The sequence below is a fragment of the Geospiza fortis genome, unplaced genomic scaffold (assembly GCF_000277835.1).
Source record: "Geospiza fortis unplaced genomic scaffold, GeoFor_1.0 scaffold111, whole genome shotgun sequence".
NCBI classification, from domain to species: Eukaryota; Metazoa; Chordata; class Aves; order Passeriformes; family Thraupidae; genus Geospiza; species Geospiza fortis.
Window position 1 is genome coordinate 7,718,983 of NW_005054321.1, and position 22,663 is coordinate 7,741,645.

Below are 22,663 nucleotides of genomic sequence, written 5' to 3' on the forward strand. Positions count from 1 at the left end.
GATGACATGAACAAATGGAGATACCTGGTGAGCCACAATCACAACAGACTTCATTGCCGGGCAATCTCTGTATGTCATCAATAATGGCTTTTGTCAGATCCTCTAAACTGTTTTCACCTGTGCTCTGCTCTCCACGGAATGCCATATTTAATGCTTCTTCTTTGCTGTTAGTCAACACTGATATCCATCTAGCACAAGATAAAGACCTTAATGAAGATCTGCATTTGCAAATACATGTTAATTTATAAACTCTAGAAATCTTGCCAAGAATAAAATATTAGTGGGACTACAGGGAAGGACTGTATTGTGGGAGAGAATGAGGAGGGGGAAAAGTGAGAGACAAAAAGGAAATATTTGAGAAAAGATAAGTAAGAATGAAAAGAGAGGAATAGTCTTAATTCTAACATCCCTTTGGTGAACAATTTTAAAGCCAAGTTCTCAGGTTCCTCAAATAAGCAGAAGTTGTGGAAGAGAGAAGGGGCAATTAAGCATCTGTAAATTTAACTGCTTTAAAAGGTGCCCAGAATCTTCCCAGAGTCTCCTTCCTGGAGAAAATTATAACCCCTGCTTTCTCCAGTGTGCATCTGTCTCTTCACAGAGCAAACAGCAAGGACCCTGGTGCATGTGTTGATGTCTAGTTGCCTTTCAAATGCAGGTCTCTGAGCACTAATCAGAGTCAGATTGTAAAGCCCAAACTAATGACAACTGCCATGGCAACCAGGGGGTGAAGGATGACAGGAGAGTAACGATACCAAGAGCCAAAATAAACCTTTAGGAGCAACAGCTGAGTGCAACAAATCAAGACTCTTTAATGATATCTCAGACAATATTTCCTCCCCTCCCAATCACTCTGCAAGTTGTTGCTTACACATAATGTTTTAATTAAAAACAAACAAAACCCCTTCTCAGCAGCTGCTGCGCTCCATGTGGAAGTAAGGAGGGGAAAGCTGTTCCACTAAGGACCAATCACATTGCAGATGCAGTGTTGCCAATTTAGAAAAAAGAACAAGTTAAAAAGAAATCCTCAGAATCAAAGCGATTTTAGATGATTTTAGATCTACTGCAAATATTTTAATTTTTTTAATGCAGAAATGTTGTAAATTGGCAGTGTCCTCAATGCATTTCATGTTTACAATGTCCTGCAATCATTGGTCTTCTGAAATATGCAGAAATGGTATGGTCATCTAAATAAACTAAGAGAACTTCAGATTGAAATTCGTAATTTCTCACTGAAATAACAATGAAAAGATTAGCTTTAAAATATTTCAGAGGGAAATTTATGTGTGTAATCTTAGAACACAGATTCAGAGACTGAACTAATATATGGGCATTCCATATTATATACTTCATGCACATTTTCTTTTAATTTTTATGTGCATAAAATAATCTAGAAAGTAGTGCTTAAAATGCTTTAAAAATTTTTAAAAATCAGTGTTAAGCATAAAAGAGAAATTGAAAGTCTTGAACACAAATTTGCTCCAAAGTTTACACGGTGTTAACAATGAAGGTACATTAATCTTTCTCATTACATGAGAAGAACCCACACTAGAGGGCATTCTTCTGCAATTTTAATGGTGAAATTCAATGTTATTAAAAAAATAAGAGGCAATGGTGTCTTGTTTCTAATATTCTAACAATGTTTGGTTAAATACAGGGAGTAAAACAATAATTAAATTCAGATAAACAACATTTATTCTGACATTTGTTTATAATTTCTTTTAGAGTTACAATTTGATTAGTTTGTTAAAAAAGGCAGAATTTGAATAAAACTCAACTGAGCAGTAACAATGAAAAAATTATTAGATGTAATTACAACAAACACAACACAACTGAGCCAGCTGTTAGTTGATATAGACTTCCTTTTTACAAGTACTTAAACTGCCAAAGCAATCATTATTTTGGTTGTGTTTGCTCAGGGAGAAGGAACTTCTGCCCAGGACTGTCAGTGGGGCACCTGTGAGTGAGAGCAAGAGGCAGCACAGCGGCAGCTCTTCCCCCACAAGCACAAGGACAAGGACAGACATCTCTGAATGACTGCTGCTGCTTATCAAGAAGTGCCTAGTTGGTCACCAGGCCTTCCTGGCAGGCTGCACACTCAAAAATAAACATTGACTTTAGAGTGACAGACAAAATTTCAGTGCTTCTAATAGGAAATAAAACCCGCCTGGAATTTCAAAACAGTCCACCAGGCAGCCTGCTAAACTAAATTTAATTATCTGCCTCTCAAAAGAGGGATACTGCTTATTTATTTTTCCCCTACCTTGCTCATGTGTTAAGACAAAAAAACAAACAAACCACTTCACCTCCTAAACCAACTAATACAGTAAAAATTAATTTATGGCAGAGTACCAAAAACTTATGACTCATAAGAAATAACAGTATTTTCTTCTTGACTAAGAAAATTACTGGAATAATTAAGTTCCAGGATGAATGCAGTAATCATGACTAGCAAGTCAGCTTTGCACTGTAAGAGCCAACATAAAGCTGTGGAAGCCCAGAAAGAAATAGCTGTACAACAAAGAATTCTCCAGCCCTTTTATTTCACCTACGACTCCCAGGGTTGAGCTGTCAATGCCACTGCCACCCAACACTACCAACCAAGAGAAACACCCTACAAACATTCCCTGTACCTTTAAAATACACATGGAGCAACACAGTCTTCCACTAGAATATGGATATTTAATGAAAAAAATGAGGTAGCTTTTGCTGTCCTCTTCAGTACTAACTTTATTCCTTGCACTTTTGGATGTTGAGCATTAGACTACATGCACAACACACATCTGGTGACACAGGAGGAAAAAACAGTGCTACATGGCTCTCAGGAAATAATTCTGATGCAGTAGAAAGAAAGATTGTTTAAAAGGAAATAATCTAATTGGAACTTGCATTAATGAAGCGAGCTCATGGATTCTGAAGTAAAAATCTCAGAGAAGTGCTTTGTTATTTCTAGGCCTACAGAAGAAAAAATGCACTGCCTGTAGATATTTTCTATGTGTCATATGGAGATCTTTAATCTATTTATTATATTTACTTTCAAGGAAAATGTAGGATCAAGAGGAAAAGAAGTAACTGAGAACAGGATTGACAGGGAAGATTTGAGAACAATTTAAAAATATTTCATTTGAATCCTAATAATCTGATGTAATCCTAATATCATCCCAAGCACTTCACACAAGCCAGGTACTGGCAGGATAAACAATCTAAATGGCGTTTTGGTTAGTTTGGTTTGGTTTAGTTCCAGTTTTAACATTACTAGGTTTTGAAGGAGTTCTGTAGTGTGACACAAAATAGTTTACATTTACAGATCCATAACAGCAGAAAAAAAGAGACAGTAGGCACTACTTATGCATTAGCTGAGAAAATTATTTCCAATGTTATGTGTGATTTTACACAAATCTATTGGCAAAATAAACTTGAAAAAATATAAACATTCTTACGCCACATATTCCTGCTCATCTTCTGCTTGAAAGTGGTAAGTTCTGTTATCTGAAAGAAAGGAATACACCTTCTCATGTGGCACATGATAAAAGTTAATGTCTACATATTTGGTACTAAAGACTATTTGGCAGCTAAAGCCTTAAGAGCAATGTCTCTTAAAATGCATCATTAATCCTTTATTCATAGCTATGGATAACAATTCCAAAAAAAAGAAGAAAAAAAGAAGATGAAACTTTAAATTTTGATTCACACCAATTTTATGTATTTTAAAAGTCTTAAGTTTTGAAATAATAAAGAAAAATAAACACATGGATCAAATTTTATCATTTTATTACTTTCAGAAGTCAAAACTGAAATATAATTAGGAGGAGAAGGAAAACTTAATTTGTTCCTTTTATATAGTTTTTCCCTCCAGTTTAGCCAAGAAAATTGTTTTACTAACCAACAGATGAAGACATGAAGTGGCTATTATCTCCCACAATCAAAGGTTTCCTAGACTGTCCATTTTAATATGCAATGTTGGAACAGTTTCTTGGTTAATACTCTGTATGTGAAGTCTGAAAACACTAAGTTGACTCATCAAAAGACTTTTCAAAATCAGACTGGATACAAACACCTGCTGCACAAGACCAAAATAGGAAATAGGGGAACCACAGGAGCTTTAATGCTGAGAAGAAAAGGCACTACCAATTTTCAGACAAAGAGAAATATATTTTAATGTAAGAAAAGAGAGAAAGAAATTGGGTCTCCTTGTCTTCCTCATTCCTTCAAATAGCACTCAAAAAGCAGAACAATGACTGAAAAGCAGGATAAAGCCAAAGGTCTTTCCCCTTTCCTGGTGGCTACAGTAACACAAGTTCCACAAAACTGTTAAACATCTCTCTGAACTGAAGAAGCAGCACATATATTGCATTTCATGGCTTGTCACAAACAAAGAGTATTTATGCCACATCTACACAGAGAAAGGTTCTACATCCATTTGCTCATCTTCAGAAATAGAGGCTCTGAACAGCCATGAGACACTGTGTGTGTCTGGATACAGACCTGAACTTTGAGCTCTACTCAAAGCATCCTGCAATGACATTTTCAGAAATCCCAATAACACAAGATGGTACTAAAGCTGCTACATACGTGATATTAGATCAAAGGACTTCTTATCTTCAGCATTTGGCTTCACCTGGCAGGTCAATAAATTCAGTTTAGCTGGTTGCCTGTTGGACTAAAAAGAAAATTTATTTTATTTTAAAAATGTATTGATTTAGGATTATTTTCCCTTTCTGGAGAGTGGGCATGTATGATATTACTTAAAGCTTGGACTTGCACACATATCCACCCTCAAAAACCTGGAGACCAGAATCACCTGGTCTGATTTGGTCTCTCAAAAGGGACACGTTGCTAAATCTAAACAAAATTAAAATTTTTGTGGTCTCACTTTATCTGAAAGGGATGAAAAAAAACCTTTAAATTTACAATTTGCTAATATTAATAGTTTTTAATTGCATTTCTTCAACAAGGGCAAAACTATAATGCAGTTTTTTACTACAAAATGACCAAGTTCCAAGTTTCCTCCCATTTTAAATAAATCAAAGATATAATGCTAAAACTTTAAAATGGAAGTGGAAAGCTGAAGATCTGGAGTTTCAAAACTCGGGATAAATACCAATACCAATATTCTGTGCTGCAATTAAATCACTTAAGACAGAATAATTGTCTCTTTGAGGAATTTGGGGTTTATACAGGTAGTAAGCTTTAGAAATTGAGGGCTGTCAGTGGATTTTGGGGCAAAGGAGGAAAAGAGGTGAGGAAATGGGACAATCTCCTTTAACAAGAGCAATTCCTGTGCTTGTTTCCAACAGGTTCATGTGACATTCCCACAAGGCAGTTTTAGCACTGCCTCCCCCATGATCACCTTGGTGCTACCTCATGACTGAGCATTCCTAGGAAAATTCTTCAGATATGTACCTGATCCCAAGAACTCACTGTGAACAAAAATGTCCAGCATTCCAAACTTTTAATTGAAAGCACTCAAAATACTAAACACCTTCATTCATGTGTCAGACTCTAACCTAATATCAAATACTTCCCAAGTTCCCAAATTACGTGGCTCACATATATACCATGACAATCCTTACAAGCAAATCCATCTGAAGTATTAATTGAGAAGTCTGTTCAATACATTTGCCATTTTCTTATTAAACTACTGATAAATTCATTTCATAAGCTACAGTTTCACGAAATTTCAACAGTCAGAAGCTGAAGTAACATCCTTTTTGCTATAGCATATTAGCAATAACAGATTCACCAGGAAAGGATAATGCTGTTTATTGTTTTGATATAAAGGTATAAAAATAACTTACCGTTGCATGTGAGATGGTAAGAATTCCATTTTTAACAGTGCACTTCCTTCTTTGCCATACTTTCCTTAACCTACATAAGAATATCATATAAATTTTAGTAAATAGATGTGACTTCAAAACTCATAAATAACATTATCATTTTGGGACAATTAGCTTTAAAAAACAAACAGATGCAGTCAAAATTTTACTAAATGCTTCTTCAAAAGAAACTTGGAGTTTTGTGACAAATCTTAATCATCTTTTAGAGAGTTATAAAGATAATAGCTTTCTTTTAACTATGACTACTTTTTATGCTTGCTTGTCATGCTTTTGATATTTGCTACACTAAATTCAGTTCTGTGTTCAGGCTTGAACTTTGGAACTCACAACTACTTGTAGCAGGTGCATTAGGAGAATGTGTCTGAAGCACCCACAGTAGAAAGCTGTTAAAATAGAGCCTGAACATAGCAGTAGATTTCACTATTATGTGCAACCAGAACATACCCATCACTCTTCTTTAAAAGATAACCTTTCTTCTCACTGCCATATTCCTTATTCCCCTGAAGCTGATGCATACTGTACCCTCCTTGCCTGCTCTGTGAATCCTGAAAAGGGGAAACACAACATTAACATTCTCCTGATCTGGACAGTAAACTTTCTTAACCTTCAAGCCTATTTTATTTTTTCTTCTCTACAACATCACAAATTCATAAACATTAAAAAAGGAGAACTCCTCCTGCATGTTTTACATTGATAGGAGGGCTTGCTTTTACACCACGTGATCTTGAACTAGATGCACGTTCAAGATTTAATTAATACATTAGGGCTTTGATGCAAATATGCATCTCAAAACAAAAGACTTTTAGAATACAGATATTTAATATTGCACAATCTCATAAGCAAAAGATAAAATTTCAAAAAGAAAACAACAGAATAAAGCATGCATCTATATATAGAAATACATTTATAAAGAAAGACAAATGATAATTTTTTTTTCAAATAAAATATATTTATAATCCATGAGTTTTAGTGAATGAAGTCAGCTGAAATAACTTTTGGCCTGATCTAGTGAAACAATTAAGCAAAATGGATTAACTTATTACAAGCACATCAGAAAAAAAATCCCCCAAATTCATTAAAACATTGACTTACTCTCCTAGACTTCGATCACGAAAGGCAAAAGCAATAGAGGAAAGAGAAAGCAAATAATTTGAAACAAGAATTATTATTCATTTAAAAAAACATGTTCCCTGAACAAAAATTTTATAGCACCCATTGTTAATGTTTCCCCTTTCTAAAGACACTAAGAGAGAGAAGGCAAGAACTATCTTTAGGCATATTGGTGTTTTGTCTCATCCACTAACAAAATACCATAATAAAATTCCAGGTAACCTAGGATATATGACATTGGCTTCACAAAATAACTAAGAGGACTTCAGGACCAAAGTTGAATACATCTTCCAATCTTTGTAATCTTTAAAGTGACTAAAAGGATACTTATATTGTATCCTCCACAACAGCACCTAACTCTGAATTTCCATTAAGAAAGATTAGGCCCAAAGTTAACATTGAATTTTTGCAAGTGTATGCAAAAAGCTATATTTAAGGGCACATCAATTTGGTTTTGAATGTAACTGTGAAACAACAACCTGCAAAACATTTGACAACATCCCACCAAAAAAAAAAAATTAAAAGAATGGGAAGTTCAATTACTCCCTTCTCAATAACCTTTCCCCTCTACAGCAGAGTTTCTTACTACCACAACCAATATATACTGAGGATTACTCCCTCTTGGTTTATCCAGAGCATTTAAAATTGATTTTCATTTTGCAAAAAGTTTGCCACAGAGTTTAGAGAAGTGCTTTGGTAAAACTGGCAGTTGTGGCTGGAAGCAGCACAGAGGCTCCTGCAAGCTGGGTGCTGCCAGCAGGGCTCACATCACCACAATCAGCAGCTTGTTTGTTAAAAGCAAATTTCAAACCCCCATGGGAATTAGGGAATTAATCCTGCTGGTATTAGCGTAGGAAAGAACCTAATGAGATATAGTTCTTGTTACAAGTAGTACATGAGATGGAGATTTGGGGAAATAAATCAAAATGAAAAGAAATAATTGACAAAACAGACACAAAACATAATTCCAAAAATTAGCTATATTCAACTTAATGCTGTTTAGTTACCTTTGCAGCAATAGTTAATAGACAAAAAGAGGGAAGAGAAGCCTGTATTAAAGGCTCAGTTTATTTTAAAATTGAAGCTTCTTAGGACATGAGCATTTTGTAACATACAAGATCAGATGCTTTACACAATTAAAAGTACACTAGTATTCACTAAAATACTTTTTCCAAAAACCATAATAGTTTCCCAAAATTTGGCAATTCTTGCACAAGGTAACAGAATCTGCCCCAGCTTGACATGAGGACAGTGCAAGAGTGGCCATAAGAGATGCTGTCTGTGACAGGGCCAAAGTCAATGGTACTTCCTGCAATGCAGCTGCAGCACTGGCACTGCTGCCCAGCCCAGGATTCAAACATGCTCAAGATGTGCTCCCCCAGGAACCAGGTCATTGCAGTGATGCCACTAATACCTTTCTCACTGATGAAAGGACAGGTATGCCACAAAAATGTGCAAGGTCATTACAGGTGCCCATAATGCTAAATAAACACCTTGAACAAGTGCAACAGTGGAACAGGAGCTGCATTATGAGACCTCAAGAATGTCAGGATGTCTCACTTTTCTCACAGCAGCTCTAAAGAGGTTAAAGGTGGCAGAATATACAATTTGGACAGGAATCACTAGTTTCAATTTCCTTCTCTCCATCAAAAAACTGTTTACTATCAACAACTAGGGCCTCAATTTTATTATTTCAAACTGCTTCCCTGCCAAAGCAATGTCTGGTAAGAACACTTCTGATTTTTTACAAATCCACTGGAGAAAATCCCATTCATTTAATGTTCTTCAATATTTCCATTAATCCATCAATTTTCCATCAATGAGATTATAGTGCACTAATATAAGTGGGGAAATGTATACTGAATCATAATCCACCAGGCCATTGTCACAATAATAAAGCCCAGCTTTGTGTACTTGAAGATTTGGATACACACAGTGATGGAGGCTGACTGTGAAAACTCAGGCCACATCAGGCTTTGCTGTCTCTTAACCAAGGAGCAATGAATGCTGGCCTGCTGCTTCAGGAGCAAACACTGAATACCTAAGTAACACATTATTTTATCAAGCTCCTCAATTTCTGCCAGCATCATTACACTCTGACTCATGTCATGTAGCAGAATCTCATGACTGAAAGTTATCATGTTGATTTTGAGACAGAAACTTGAACATCAATGTGAGCAAGTGGTTATTTTATCAAAAAAAGCAGGTTATTTCATTACAGCATTTCTCTGTCTCTCTCCTGTGATTTGCCTGGATATCTGAGAATCACAATATTGCTCCTTTTTCTTCTAAGACACAATTTCAATTCTCTTCAAAACAAAGACTTTATTTTTTACATTTATAACTTTATATACATGTATTATACATATGTACACACACAGAGTTTTTCAAGAGTCCTAGAATTTGTCCAGACTGTAATTACAATCAGAACAGTTGCAGAGTTTATTTTGGTGATGCCTGTGAAGCTTCTTTATTTCAACATGTATTCAAGTTTCAAAATTTGACTTCACATTTAAATTTGACTTTACTTATATATTTTAGATGAGGTTTTTTTAGTATATATTTTTTTACTACACATCCAGGAAATAGGTAATCAAAAAAAAAATTCCAAACATTATATTTCACTTGTTACTCTGCCTCATAATAATCTATGAGCAATTTTGAAACTTGACTTGTGTGGACGGTACCACATGCAGCCGTGAATGCACAATACATTGCTAAAGAACATCCACCCATTTGTCCTACTTTAATTCCAAGAACTGGCTGACTGTCAAGAAGCATGAACTCAACAACATATGCAGCATCCAGGAGAGAAGGAGATATTTTCCTTTGCTTCCCGAATAATCAGCTTGTGGAAGAAAAGATACCTGAGAGGAGAGCAAGTCTTGCTGTGTTGGGAATCAATTCCCGATGAACAATGAGCAGGAATTATGTTCAGAGTGATTTAGATAATAGGGAGATGACAAATGTAATGCCTGTATGGAAAGCTCTGTAAGTGTCATGGAAGAGATCTGCTAAGTCCATGTGCACACTGGAGATGGAAGAGAAAAAAAACCAAACCGATAATCAGGAAAGACTGTAAAGTATGAGCTAAGGGAAAACTGAGCAATAGAAAGAGCTGACAGCTTCCACAGTAAATTGGGATCTATTCAAAGGTGTTCTGTGGTACTACTGTCAGCATTTGTGCCACAAAAGAAATTCTAAAAAACATGTAGAGTGCATTGTAAGGCTGTGTTGTCCTTCAGAATGGTGAGATTAGAGATGCAGGAAGAGGAACAGCCTCCTGGCCAAGGTTTGTCTGCTGTATGATGTACACCTATGTGATGTAAGCATATGTAAGCAAACATTCAAAAGAAAAAAACAATCACTGTAAGGAATTACTCATCCATCATTCCTTATTAATTGTGATTCCAAATTAGTTAATTCACAATTAAAAAATTGAAGTTAATTAACTTCAAGCCACACGTCTACACACAGTGGTCATGATCACAACGGGCTATCTATAGAATTATGTGACAGCCCATGAAAATATTTGCACCTATTACTTGTCCTGTTTTCCAAAAGTTTCAGAAGAATTCCAGGAAATTAAAGATTTTTTAGCTTCACAGCACAGAAGGAAGATTAATGAAAACCACTTTGAAGAATATATTTATTATTACATACACTGGAAAATCAGGGCTTCTTTTGAACAAAGAGGTCGTGTACGAAAATTTCCTGGAAGAATCAGCAAGTAAATGATGACTGATGCAGTGTACCTGGACTTTCAATGGGCACTTATTCTTCCTTATGAACGGGAAAGAATTACATTGCCACAGGACAGGAGGAAAAGTCCTCAGGTGACATAACAGGTTAAAAGCACGAAACAGCCAAATGAGTTTCACAGAAAGCTGTGCCAGCACATATGGTGTCTAACACAAACAATATGGAAAAAGGTGAACAGTAAACTGTCAAATTTTGTTAGATGCTATTAAATTATTCAGGATACTCAAGAAAGGCTCACTGAAAAATTTCTCAGGAACTCAAAAATAGTGAGTAGCTTGACAAAAAATGACAGGTGAAGATCAGCATAAAAAAATGCCAAGTGATGCAGAGGGGAAGAATAAGATACTGTGAGCTCACCATGAAGATTCAGAAACAGGATGATATGGTTACAGCTTTACAGATGATCAAACTTACATACCTCCTCTGGCCAAAAAGCAAGTCAATGTAAGGTTTTATATGGAAAAATAAATAAAAAAAAAATTAAAAAAGAACAAAAATGTATCTAGCAAGGATATCATAAATTCTCACACACACTCAGATCCTGAATAGGGTAAGCAGATCTAAAAGTTCAAAACAAATAAAAGCAGAAAGAACAACATGCAGCCATAGTGGGAAAGGCTCAGCTGTAACATAAGCTAATGATTTATACTTCTTCAAAAAGCAACTGCACAAATTTAAAGACTTCCAAGCCAGCCAAGCTACTAATGGGGGTGTTCTGGGGAAGTATCAGTGTTTATTGCCCTGCATTTTACTCTCAACATCCACGATAAACTGGCATCAGAAACTTGGCTGACTCAGTGACCTGGTTGTAAATTATGTTTTTATGTATATATGATATTAGCAATACTGTTGATCATATATTTGGATGATCATATATATTCAGAAGAATGGCATGTGTCTAATGTTTTGTTCTAATTTATATTTAATAACAGACACCTGGTAAATATGAATGTCTTATACACCTACAAGAACACTGAAGAGGGTAAGCAAATTTTTCCTGAAGGAAAGCTACACTGACCCTCCCAACAATCACTGTCACCATGGGATATTCAGTATTTCTCTCAGGGACTATGATTTTGAAAAGTCAGAGTATTATCTCAGGTAAAAGCTGTGATGTGTTATTATGTTCTCTCCTAGTTCAAGACTTATTCCAGAACATCTGCAATGGACACCACCTGTGCTTCCCTCCACCTCTGCAGTGGATACCAGATACCAGGGCATTTGATCATGAATTTTACTTTTTAACTGCCCTGTCTCAGCCCCCGCTGTCTGAATAACAAACAAATTTTCTTCCTTACCACCTCCTATTAGCAAAAGGAGTTTGTAGAGGAGAACAACAGCCCAAAATCCATGTGAGTTAGCAGCTGAACTCCAAAGTGCAAACCACAGCTAAAGGCAAACCTCTGGTTCTCATTCTGCTTTGGGATCACCTGGATCAGGAAAATCCTGAACACAAACTGGCTGAAGGACAGCAGAAGACAAGATGGGAGTGTGCATCCCTGCTCTTCATTTTTTCCGCTGAATAATCATTCTTTATCATTATCAAGTACAGGATGCTGGGGTAGACGAAGCATTTATCTGACCCATTACAACTCTTCTTATAACACATCAAGAAAGTACATAAAAAAGAGAATAATTTCTCTTTGTACATAAAATGGAAACAGAAAATCAATGTAAAAAAATTGTTTGTTGATATGTAGTTGAACATTGTAAATATTTGTTTTGCCATGATGTTGAAAGTCCAACTCTTTTGAACCAATAACTACACAAATTTAACATCAGTTAAACCAATTTCTGAATATAAAATTCACAAATTTACATTATCTCCAAGAATAATATGTCTAAATTATTTACCTCCTTCTGATCAAGCTGAAGAGAAGATTTTATCAAATCTCTAAGAGCTGTAAGTTGTTTCTTTTCTTCATCTTGTGTCTGCTTTATCTATAGAAAGAGATTGCCATTATATGCTTGCTGGATCCAACTTTAATTTTAATGTTTTATGCATTTTAATAAACCATTTTAGATGTTCTGAACAACTAGCTCAACTATTTTGTATTTCTGTAACAGTTGAGTTTGTTTTCATGTACCAGTCCATTCTTCTATCTTCACCTTCTATGCATTTACTGCTTGAAAAGCAAATTAAAATGAATGCATAACTTGACATGCACCATTTATTCTGTTATATTGTCATGGCTTACTATAGCTAATGCAACTAAATTATCCTCTGAAATATTAAAATCACTCAAATAAATTTGACAAATTACTTAAGGAATGAAAATGCAGCTTCATTTAGCAACAAATTACAATAGCAAATGGGATTACTGTAATTCTGATTATGGAATACAAAAACACTTGGGTGACAAGTGATCTTTGATTCCATGTTATTACTTTTCTTCAATAAACATCACAATTAATTCATTTATAAAACCCTGGTGCTATCATTAAGTAGTTTGGTTTTAAAAAGTGAAAATGGTACTAAAATTAATGTTAACAATATAACCTGATTCCAATATTCATACTTAAAAGCAGTTTTATCTTAATACATGATTGAATTAACAGTAGAATGAAAGCTACTTTTCCTAATAGCTCTAAAAATTGCATATGAAGTTCAACAGTCAAGACAGCTTTTCTTCACCTAGCTGTGTTCAGTTTCAAGTAACATAGCTTTCATTTATAAGATGTAAATTAAATATAGATCCTTGTAGTTCTATTTAAAATGTACTTATATAAACAAAATATTTGCATTTTCAGATATAAAATTACTTGTAAGTAAACTTACATTATATAAGTCAGCAGCCAACTTTTCAATATATTGTTTAAGTTTATCAGCTGTTTTCAAGCCATCTTGGAAGAAACTGGAATGAAAAATACCTTTGATTCATCAGGAATGTATGGAGTTCACAACACAAAGTAGATTGACTTGTGTAGAAAAATAGCAAAACCAATAAAACATACCCAGCTTTTTCCATGTTCAAAACTGAACAAAATAATTAAAAAAGTAAAAACCCCATCAAAAAACTCCTTCCTAGAAGCTTAGGGTATCTTTCAACAGTAGAGACACCACTGTGACTTTAATAAATATCACATTAAAGAGAATATAGTCAACGTGTCTGTCCTACAGTAACCTCTAAAATCTTTTTTCTGTATTTAACTTAAGTTCCTGTGTGTTTGCCTTTGTGATTCTAATGATGACAAGGTTGTATCTCATCAGTTTCAGCTCAAGGAAATCCAAAGAAATTACTGGCTTTCACAGTGGTTTTAAAATTTACAAAAAGACTAAAAACTATTAATTAGAATAAACACAATATTTATAAAAATGCATTCCAGATCTATGCCTCAGGAAATAAAATTATTTTTTGCATGCAACATGCAAGGTTTTCCTTCAGCCTCTTTCTCCATCACTGCCCTGCCCCCCAAACTCACTCACACGTTCTCTCCTGGAAGTCTACAGCCTCAGAAGAGGAAGATTCAGACACCTGGCACATCAGAGTCATGAAAAAAGCCTTGATACATTCAAACAAAGGGAAACAAAATCTTGTGCAAAAAAAGAAAGTAGTAACTAAAGCTCAAAGTATTGTAGCACTTACTTGCATTGTGCATGGTAATATTTAATAAGGTTCTGCAGAAGGTCCACACCCTTTTTTGTCTTGATTTCATTAACCTTAATGAGATACTGTATAGAAAATGGACAACATGTTGACAATCGTGTATCACAAACTTCAACAGTTTTCAAACAATAAAACAATTGCTCAATGAATTAAACTCTGTGTTTAACTTCAGCGCTGAGCCATAAAACACCAGGCCACCACTGCTTAACTAACATTAAAACAGGTAACAATTTATCTAGCCACTCCATAAAATTTAAACACACCCAAACATAAAGCAAATTCAAGAAGAAAGTTTCATCCTTTAGAATTGTCTAAAGATTTCCCTTTTTTAATGCTACAGCAGTCATTACTGAAATATTTTGACAATACAAACACTGTGTAATTTAAAGTAATCTCCTCTAAAATGTAATAAAAAGAACTATTACTATAAAAAAAACAGCTTTATGGAACTAAACAAATCACTAACATTTATCACTTTATTAGACATTTTCAAAAGCTTCAGAAAGCATACTGGAAGAAAGATATAAAAATTTTGCTAAACCACAAATCTGTTAAAATAAGAAATATTTCCACAGTGTATTTTCAGCCCAAGAACCTTCCCACAATAATCTAAAACCAAAGAAAAGGAATAAAACAAAAAGTAGCCTAGTTTTGTACAAGAGTTGCTATAATAATTATCTTTATATTGCTGTACTGTGTCACATTAAAATAATTTCCTCCTTCCACCCCCATTAGCAACAAAAGATTTCATCACCTTCAAGAAAGACCCACAAAGTCTGTTAATAATAAGTTCTGGTGTTGCAATTAAAAACTGAACTTTGTTTCTTACTTCACACATCTGCAGCTGAAAGAGCCTCCTCTCCTTCTCCATCTCTTCAGCTATCTCAGCCCCCGTTATCTCTGTTCTTATCATCCCGTGCTGCTTCGCATGTTCTCTCTTCTCCTTTTCAATCTTTGTACTGAAATTTTAATTAGAAAACATTTTAGACAATTCCTTCTGCTAAAATGTGCTCTGGCATTATTTAGGGAAAAAGTAATAATTAAGAAGGATCAAAGAAGACATTCTGAAGATTAGCTGTTCTACCAAATCCCGTATATTTTAAATCTCAAGAAGCTACTGAGCCATGAAATTGTCCTTCCTTCAACTGTATTCTCTAGATTGTGTGTTACTTGGGGGAAAAAAATTATATCTTAATAATAACAATAGCAATATTACTAATACTGCTAATAATAATTTGTTTTAAAAATCCCAACACCACAAAAAAACAAAGCCAAGTGGGAGACAAATACTTACAATTTGGTTTCATAATCTTTCCAGGCTTTGTCAAAAGGCTTTTTGAGGTCCTTAGGAAACAGAAAATTGTCTTAGAACATTTTTAAACTTTTTCTTTGTAGTTATCAAGTAATAAATAGCAACAAAAATACTGTTTACTTCAAAATTTTTCAGAAAGCAATTGGAAAAAAAATATTGGGTTTGAATCTTGTAAAGTATTGCTTTCCTGAGCACACTAAAACAGCAATTTACAATGAAATTTTCAAGATTTCATTGCAGTCACACCAATTTTGTTCTTTACACTAAATACAAATGATTAATAAATGCAAACATTATATTCACTCATATATATTTCACTCCCAAAAAATACTCTCATGAATGAAAGGAAAACAATCACTAGACAGATGAACATGAAACAAAAATATAGTTTGCACTTACCCCTTTAACACCTTTTAAGTCTCCTTTTAAAAGAGAATCCAAAGTGAAAATAACATTGTGGCTTAAACCCTGGAGCTAAAAACAAAAACATTATATTCAGAAGGATTTATGATGATCTTATCAAACTACTGCCAACAATTCTTTGGACTTCACTAATCAAGTTGCAATCATCTCACATTTCCAAATTCATAGTAAATTCAAGTCTGGGAAGAATTAAGAAATATTTACTTGCATGAGCCATAGAAACATTATAATTAATGTTTACTTAAACAAGGTAACATAAACCCAGAATATTACAAATAGTATGTAAGCAAAGTTCTGAAAACACTTCAAGGCAATATTCATCCTCCTGAAGCAAAGATTTGGGTACAAATTTGGCTACAGCCTCCTGAGTAAGAAGGACCTGCTGTGCCACAGGCAGGGAACACACAAAGAACATGTTAATTCAAGCATGAACAGAAGGAGCAAAGAGGGGCACCAGCTCTCTGAATATTCCCCCCTTTTTGAGAATATTGTTCCTTTCCTTGTCCATTGTGTATCTGACATCCCCTTATACTCTCATGAGTTTAAATTTCACCCCACTGAGTTCATGCCTGTTTGATTATGGACAAGAATATCAAAACAACCACACAAACAGGTTCTCCAGATCTAGCGTTCCACTCAAACTCCTCACATAGTCTAAAGACACTGTAGCCTTTTTTTCATTTTTCCAGGTGTATCCATTAAAGATAACCAACTCAAACCATTGATTTTTGGCTTGAAATGACTGAACAGTAGCCAATGAATATGTCAACTATAGAAAAAAAACCAAAAATCCCAAAGCTAAATAGCAGTGTGTCACTCCAATACAGTAAGGATTTGCAATCATTTATTACTACATCATTGAAGACTTGATAAAACAGTAGCCCAAATGAACTGGAAAAAATCTGATAAAGCAAAACAGTTTCACATATAGAACAAAACAAAGGGAAAAAAACCCCTTAACACATGGAAACACATATGAGAATTTAGTGAGGACTATGAACAAAAGATAATTTGCCTGCAAAGATTAACTGAGGACATTTACAGGAAAGAGAGGTACAGAAAAACAGGCTTTAAACACTTGGAAAAAGGCAAGAATCATGCAAATTTTCAAAAGAAATAATCTGCAACTGCTACAAATGTTCTGCCAAAACCTCATCTAGATCAATGTAAAGATATTGACACATTTCCATAAACACAGGTCTTTATACACCTTTTAAATGCACTATTATAATGAATTACTCCATAAAGAATGAAACCCGAAATGGCCAAGGAGGTAGAAGTAAAAATCAGAGAAACTGATTCTGCTGGGACACTCAGAGTTTGCTGAAAACAGAGACCAGGGTCAGCAATGGCCAATTCCAATGTTTTACCTTTATAAAAACTTAAAACTGAAGGGTCACTGTGTGTCCTTCTTATAAGATAATCTTAATAACAATGATTGAACAACTTAACAATTATATTCATAAATTTTAAGTTTCAGACATTATATTTAACGTTTACATCAACAGTTTGTAGTAAAAACTGCTCAGCAACTTATTTAGCCTTGTTAAAATGATTAATGGACGTGGTTTTATTCTTGCCCTTGTATGCTGAGCAATCATTTCAAAATTATGATTTCCAAAAGTTGTGTATGTAAAAGCTGCTGGTTTTACCTCATAGTAAGTGACTATCACTCTAAAACAGTCACTCCATAATTGACAAAGAAGAAAGTAAGTTACTTTGTACCCTCCTTGTCATGAAATATCCATAATATCACAATTCCTATGAAAATTTTAATGAATCATAATTGAAGTTGAAAGATGGAACAAAAAGGATCCAAATTTGTGAAGCATTTTTGTTCTTGTCTATTGTGTAACCCCAGTCCTTATTCATCTTTATGTCTTTGAAGACCATTCATTATTTTATTGTACCTTTATTAAATAAGGCATCAACAATCTGTTCTAGGTAAAAAAGAAAAAAATCCCTAAACCTATTATCCTGCCATTCATCTTAATAACTCCTGGCATTTTTCCAATTAATTTTATCAACATAAGGCTCAGCACCTACTTTGGGGCTTCAGCAGTGACATAACTGAGTCCTTCTCTCAACTGCTTTTTCAATGCACCTCAACTTCTATTTTGATATAAACATCTTTTTTTTTTCTTTCAGTGTAATCTTATTAAGCAGAATGATGCTTAAGAACAACAAAGCAGAATTTTCTATCTCAGGGAGAAAAATTAAGAAAAATAAATGGGTTTAAAATGCTGAGGCAATTGTAAAATAAGTTTGTTGTCTATCTGAGACTGCTAAATGAAGTAAATTAGTGAACACCCTATTTTGAATCCTGTTAACAAGAATTTGGGTAGATAATACTTAATAATCTAGCTGAAATAGTATAATGTTGCTTTGAGTAAGTGTGGCTTCTTAAATTAAAAGTGTTTTTTCCACTTGAACAGCTCTATTTAAAATAAATAAATAAACCCAGACATCTTTGCTACTTGAAATAGGTTAAAAAATTTCTGCGGATGCTCTGCTAGGAATGGCAAAGTCCAGAAAGCTTCCAAAAAACTTGAGTTCTAGTCCCAAGCTGTCCTTAAACTGCACTTTAATTCACATGCTAAATTTTAATTTAAGGTAAAATTAATCCAGAGTGACAGAAGTCTCTACAGCGGAAAGCACAAGACTCAGTTTTGGGCAATTGTCACAGCCAGTGAACTTTGCTACAGTGACCTTTGGTGTGACCTTCAGCAGTTATGGCTGTGCTGGGGACTACAGGAAGACAAGTCTGCAACATCACTTGTACTTCACTCACCAAAAAAGCTTGGAAATTAACCCAACTATAAGAAAAATATAAAACTGAAGCTATGACTTTCTGAATATAACAGTTACACTCACATTTACAAAGCCCATGAAAAGTGATTTCACAAGAAATGTGGCTTCATTACTTTCAGTGTTCAAAGATATTTGCTATGACTCTAATTTTATTATGGAGTTTTCAGAAATAAAAGGCCTAAGGCAAACTTTAACTGAGACAAACCTTTAAACCACCTTCAAAAACCTGGCATGGATGCTTTATGTATTAAAGGGAGAATGGACTGTTAACATCATTTAAACATGCTCAAATTGTTAGTTTTTTTCCAAAAGGTGAATGTTTCTCCTTTTGTGGCAAAACAAAACAGCCATGACTAATGATATTGTATTTTTAACAAGAGAGACTTCAAGTTAAGGGATGATTTAACTTATACCTCCATGAGGTATAGATCACCCTCAATCACTTGTGAATGATGACTCAAGGGATGTCTCAACATTTATATTTACCTTCTTAACTTCCAATTAACAATCAAACACAGAGTGTGTCATAACACCCTTTAGAGATCCTCTCTGAAGAAACTGTAGGTTTCGTTTTGGAAAAAAACTGAAAGCATCTTAAAAATTATCCTTAGTCATCATGATCATGCATGCAGTTCTTGTATTATACTTTATTTTGAAACAAGTTAAAAGCTAAGAAAGTTCAAAACTCCTCACCAGGTTCTTCAACAGTGTTGATAATTCTTTAGTAAGTGTGGAAAATTTTACAAAAGCTGTGCCAAGGTCTGGATTATCCCGACTTAAAAAATTACTTCCAAATTTATCTAGTACTTGTGCATAGTTTTCTTCATTTTGCACATGATCTGCAAAGAAAAATCACAAGTCAGTGTTTTTGTAGTCAATTATAATTTTAAGCTTACTGCAACTTAACAACAAACTAATAAACAGCACTTTGAGAAAAGTCACAAGTCAACACATTTACAGAAAATTAAAAGAATTTTAAGATTAAAAAGAACTACTTAGCAATAGGCATATACATGCTTTTTAAATCAGCAAGCTGAAAATTGTAATATAGAGATGAAGAAATTACTCTGTCAATATCTAGAGAGTAATAAGATCAATAATACATCAGTGAAACAATATAAGATTGTTTTGTAAACAACATTGGAATTTTTAGCTGCCCACTACAGGAACTTTCATACATACATGAACTTTTCTTTTGAAATGTTGGACATTTTTACAGAACAAAAAAGTCAAAAGTATCAGCTATAAAAGTAGGGAGACCAAGTTTGAATCTGACTAAGCTCAAAAGAAGAAGCATTTTACAAAGGCTCCGTTTTTGCCTGCTTTGCACACTGAGCTATCCCAGATAACAGAATGTGTATTGGTGCACAGCCAAAGACTCATTCCAGTGTATTTAATAGCAAACTGCACATACAGAGAGGTCAGAACCAAGACAATGCAGTTGAAGCCAGTGAAAGTGAGAAAAATCCTTGACTCAAGAATGAATTAGAAACTCTTGTATCTGAAATGTCCTTCCTGTTTCTATTTAGTTTCTTTTCTGACATGTGTTCGCATAATTTTTGTTACTTCTATCTTTAAATAGAAAATTTACCTCTACAGCCCTTTGGGAAAGGCTTTATCACCTTTATCTCTCTTAGAGGATATTAGTATTAATTAGATCAATATTTCACTTTAATGAATTGCCTAGGCTCACTATGTGGGCTTTTTTCTGCAAACCACAAACACAAAACCACAGAGCTACAGCACAAGTTCTGTGCAATGAAAGGAAGAAAGGGAAAGAGAACAGCCAGGAGGTACCATGGTTTTTTTCCCCCAAAATCTCCAAGTTTGGCTTTTTGCGTTTTTTGTTTTGTTTTGTTTTGTTGTTTTAATTTATGATATTGCCTAAGAGCATCTGAATTGCAAGTTATGACTCAGAAGAAAAAGAACAAAAATATGTAAGTTTCAAACAATTCTTCATTAATAATGTCTCATTAATAATGTCTCACAATGCACAAATCTATTTGGATATTAACAAACAGCTGGTGAAGAGTTAAACAGTTAACTCTGCTAAGGTATTGCATATATGCAAACAACAGTGCACCAAAGGTCCAACAAAAAAATGTCAAAAACCTGTTAAAAAAATGTACAATTCTTATTTACCAATACCAAGCCCCAAAGCTCACTCATCACATCAGTCACATTCTAAAAATCAGACATTAATACTGAGGTTTTCAAGAGGCCAAATATTTAATCATGTTAATACAGAGCTGCAATTCAAGCCATATGTTTTTAAGAAAACTGCTCCAAAAGCATACAGTTTTAATCAAATAGCTTAGCACTGAACTCAAGGAAACAACTACATAACAATAAAATATTTTGTTTTGATGTAAAAGCTTTTGCACAAATATACACAGAGGACTTTATCTATGAAGGAGCTTTAGCTCAAGGTCTAACTGAGTAAAGCTCAAGCATAGCATATCCAGCTGTGCTAAAGGAAAAGGAAGGATAATGGAAGGTCAGAAAGAGCCCTGCTAGATCATGGAACCCCTGTCCTTGCTTGTGAAGTGCTTTTTCTACCGCAGTATTTCCCAGCACTTTGATTTTAAGCACTGTGTTGTTTCATAGAGCATTTTAAAAAATTATTTCATAAAGAGAGTGAAAAAGAGTTGAAGAAGCTTTTTTCCTTTATCTGTAGAAAGGCAAAAGAAATTCCTGGTCAGAAAGAGGAAGCAGGAAGCAGATCATTGTCCTAGAACAATATAGAGGAAATTCTCAAGAATCCCGGACTACAAATCTCCTAAATCTAGAAATGAAGTTTTTATGGCGAATTAAAAGGAATACTCCTATATTTACTTCTTATTTGCCACACAGGCACACAAAATGCAAGTATTCTGTAAGAAATAAGAGATTATTTCTCTTATGAGAAATTTTCAATTTCTACATAAGTATCAGTGTAAATCTTGCAGAAGGAGATTAAATGCTTTTAGAGCTAAATATTTAATATAAATATTAAAGAGGTAAGGCAATTCCCTATTCAACCATAAATGCACATAGCTGAAAAATTAAATCTGCAATGTAGCCTACACTAAAATACGGAATGTGAAACCTGGCATGCTTAGAGCAAAGAGCATTCTTAAATTTCACTCTAGGTGCCTCATGCACTCAGAAATACTTCCTAATGTCCTAATAGAATTTCCTTTGCATACAGAAAGCTCTAATAGGCATGACAATATTTACTTTCTTAGATACAAATCCTCATACAAGACTTCAATAAGAGTGAGACAGGATCACTGACAGCAGTACATACAGGAACTAAGATTTGTTTTCCAGAACTGAATCATGTCTTTCCAATATTGTAAGCAATGCTCAGCACTGGGATGAAAATAGAACAGCTTCCCCAGGCAGACATCCTGCTCCTTCAGCAGCTCCCTGAGGTGTGCCAGAATCATGGAACACTGAGCAAGGGCTCTGCGCCCACTGACAAACACAGCTCCCTTCAAAGGGGTCTCACTCATTCCCTTCCCAGTAGGAGTTGGCAAGGCCCCCAGCCCCGGAGCCCATGCTGGGAATGCCACCAGAGCGTGGCAGATGTGGAATAAAGCAGCACACCAGCCTGGACACAGCAGTGGTATTTTCTGAGCTGAAAGCTCTGCACCTCTTCCACAACCCACACCTCCAACTCTGGGCAGCATCCAGCATTGAATTTACCTTTGGTTTGAGAAAACCCTCATAGCTCCCAGTGCATAATAATGCTGCAGCATCCCTTATGTCTGAGCTCTAACATGTATTTTGAGGAAATGCTAAGAGGAAATAACAGGAAT

General features: G+C 34.7%; 1 protein-coding gene across 1 annotated transcript in view; it reads right to left on the reverse strand.

The window, feature by feature from the left end:
• Positions 1-22,663, reverse strand: part of ASAP1 (ArfGAP with SH3 domain, ankyrin repeat and PH domain 1) — a 142,148-nt gene that overhangs the window by 39,892 nt on the left and 79,593 nt on the right. The window contains exons 5-17 of the mRNA XM_031056749.1: positions 19,554-19,699; positions 16,026-16,100; positions 15,609-15,658; positions 15,144-15,273; positions 14,294-14,379; positions 13,486-13,561; positions 12,561-12,647; positions 6,927-6,935; positions 6,279-6,379; positions 5,796-5,865; positions 4,570-4,657; positions 3,438-3,486; positions 25-188 (exon numbers count right to left, since the gene is read on the reverse strand). Of these exons, the coding sequence (XP_030912609.1) occupies positions 25-188; positions 3,438-3,486; positions 4,570-4,657; positions 5,796-5,865; positions 6,279-6,379; positions 6,927-6,935; positions 12,561-12,647; positions 13,486-13,561; positions 14,294-14,379; positions 15,144-15,273; positions 15,609-15,658; positions 16,026-16,100; positions 19,554-19,699 (1,131 nt within the window). The remainder of the gene's footprint in view (positions 1-24; positions 189-3,437; positions 3,487-4,569; positions 4,658-5,795; positions 5,866-6,278; positions 6,380-6,926; positions 6,936-12,560; positions 12,648-13,485; positions 13,562-14,293; positions 14,380-15,143; positions 15,274-15,608; positions 15,659-16,025; positions 16,101-19,553; positions 19,700-22,663) is intronic.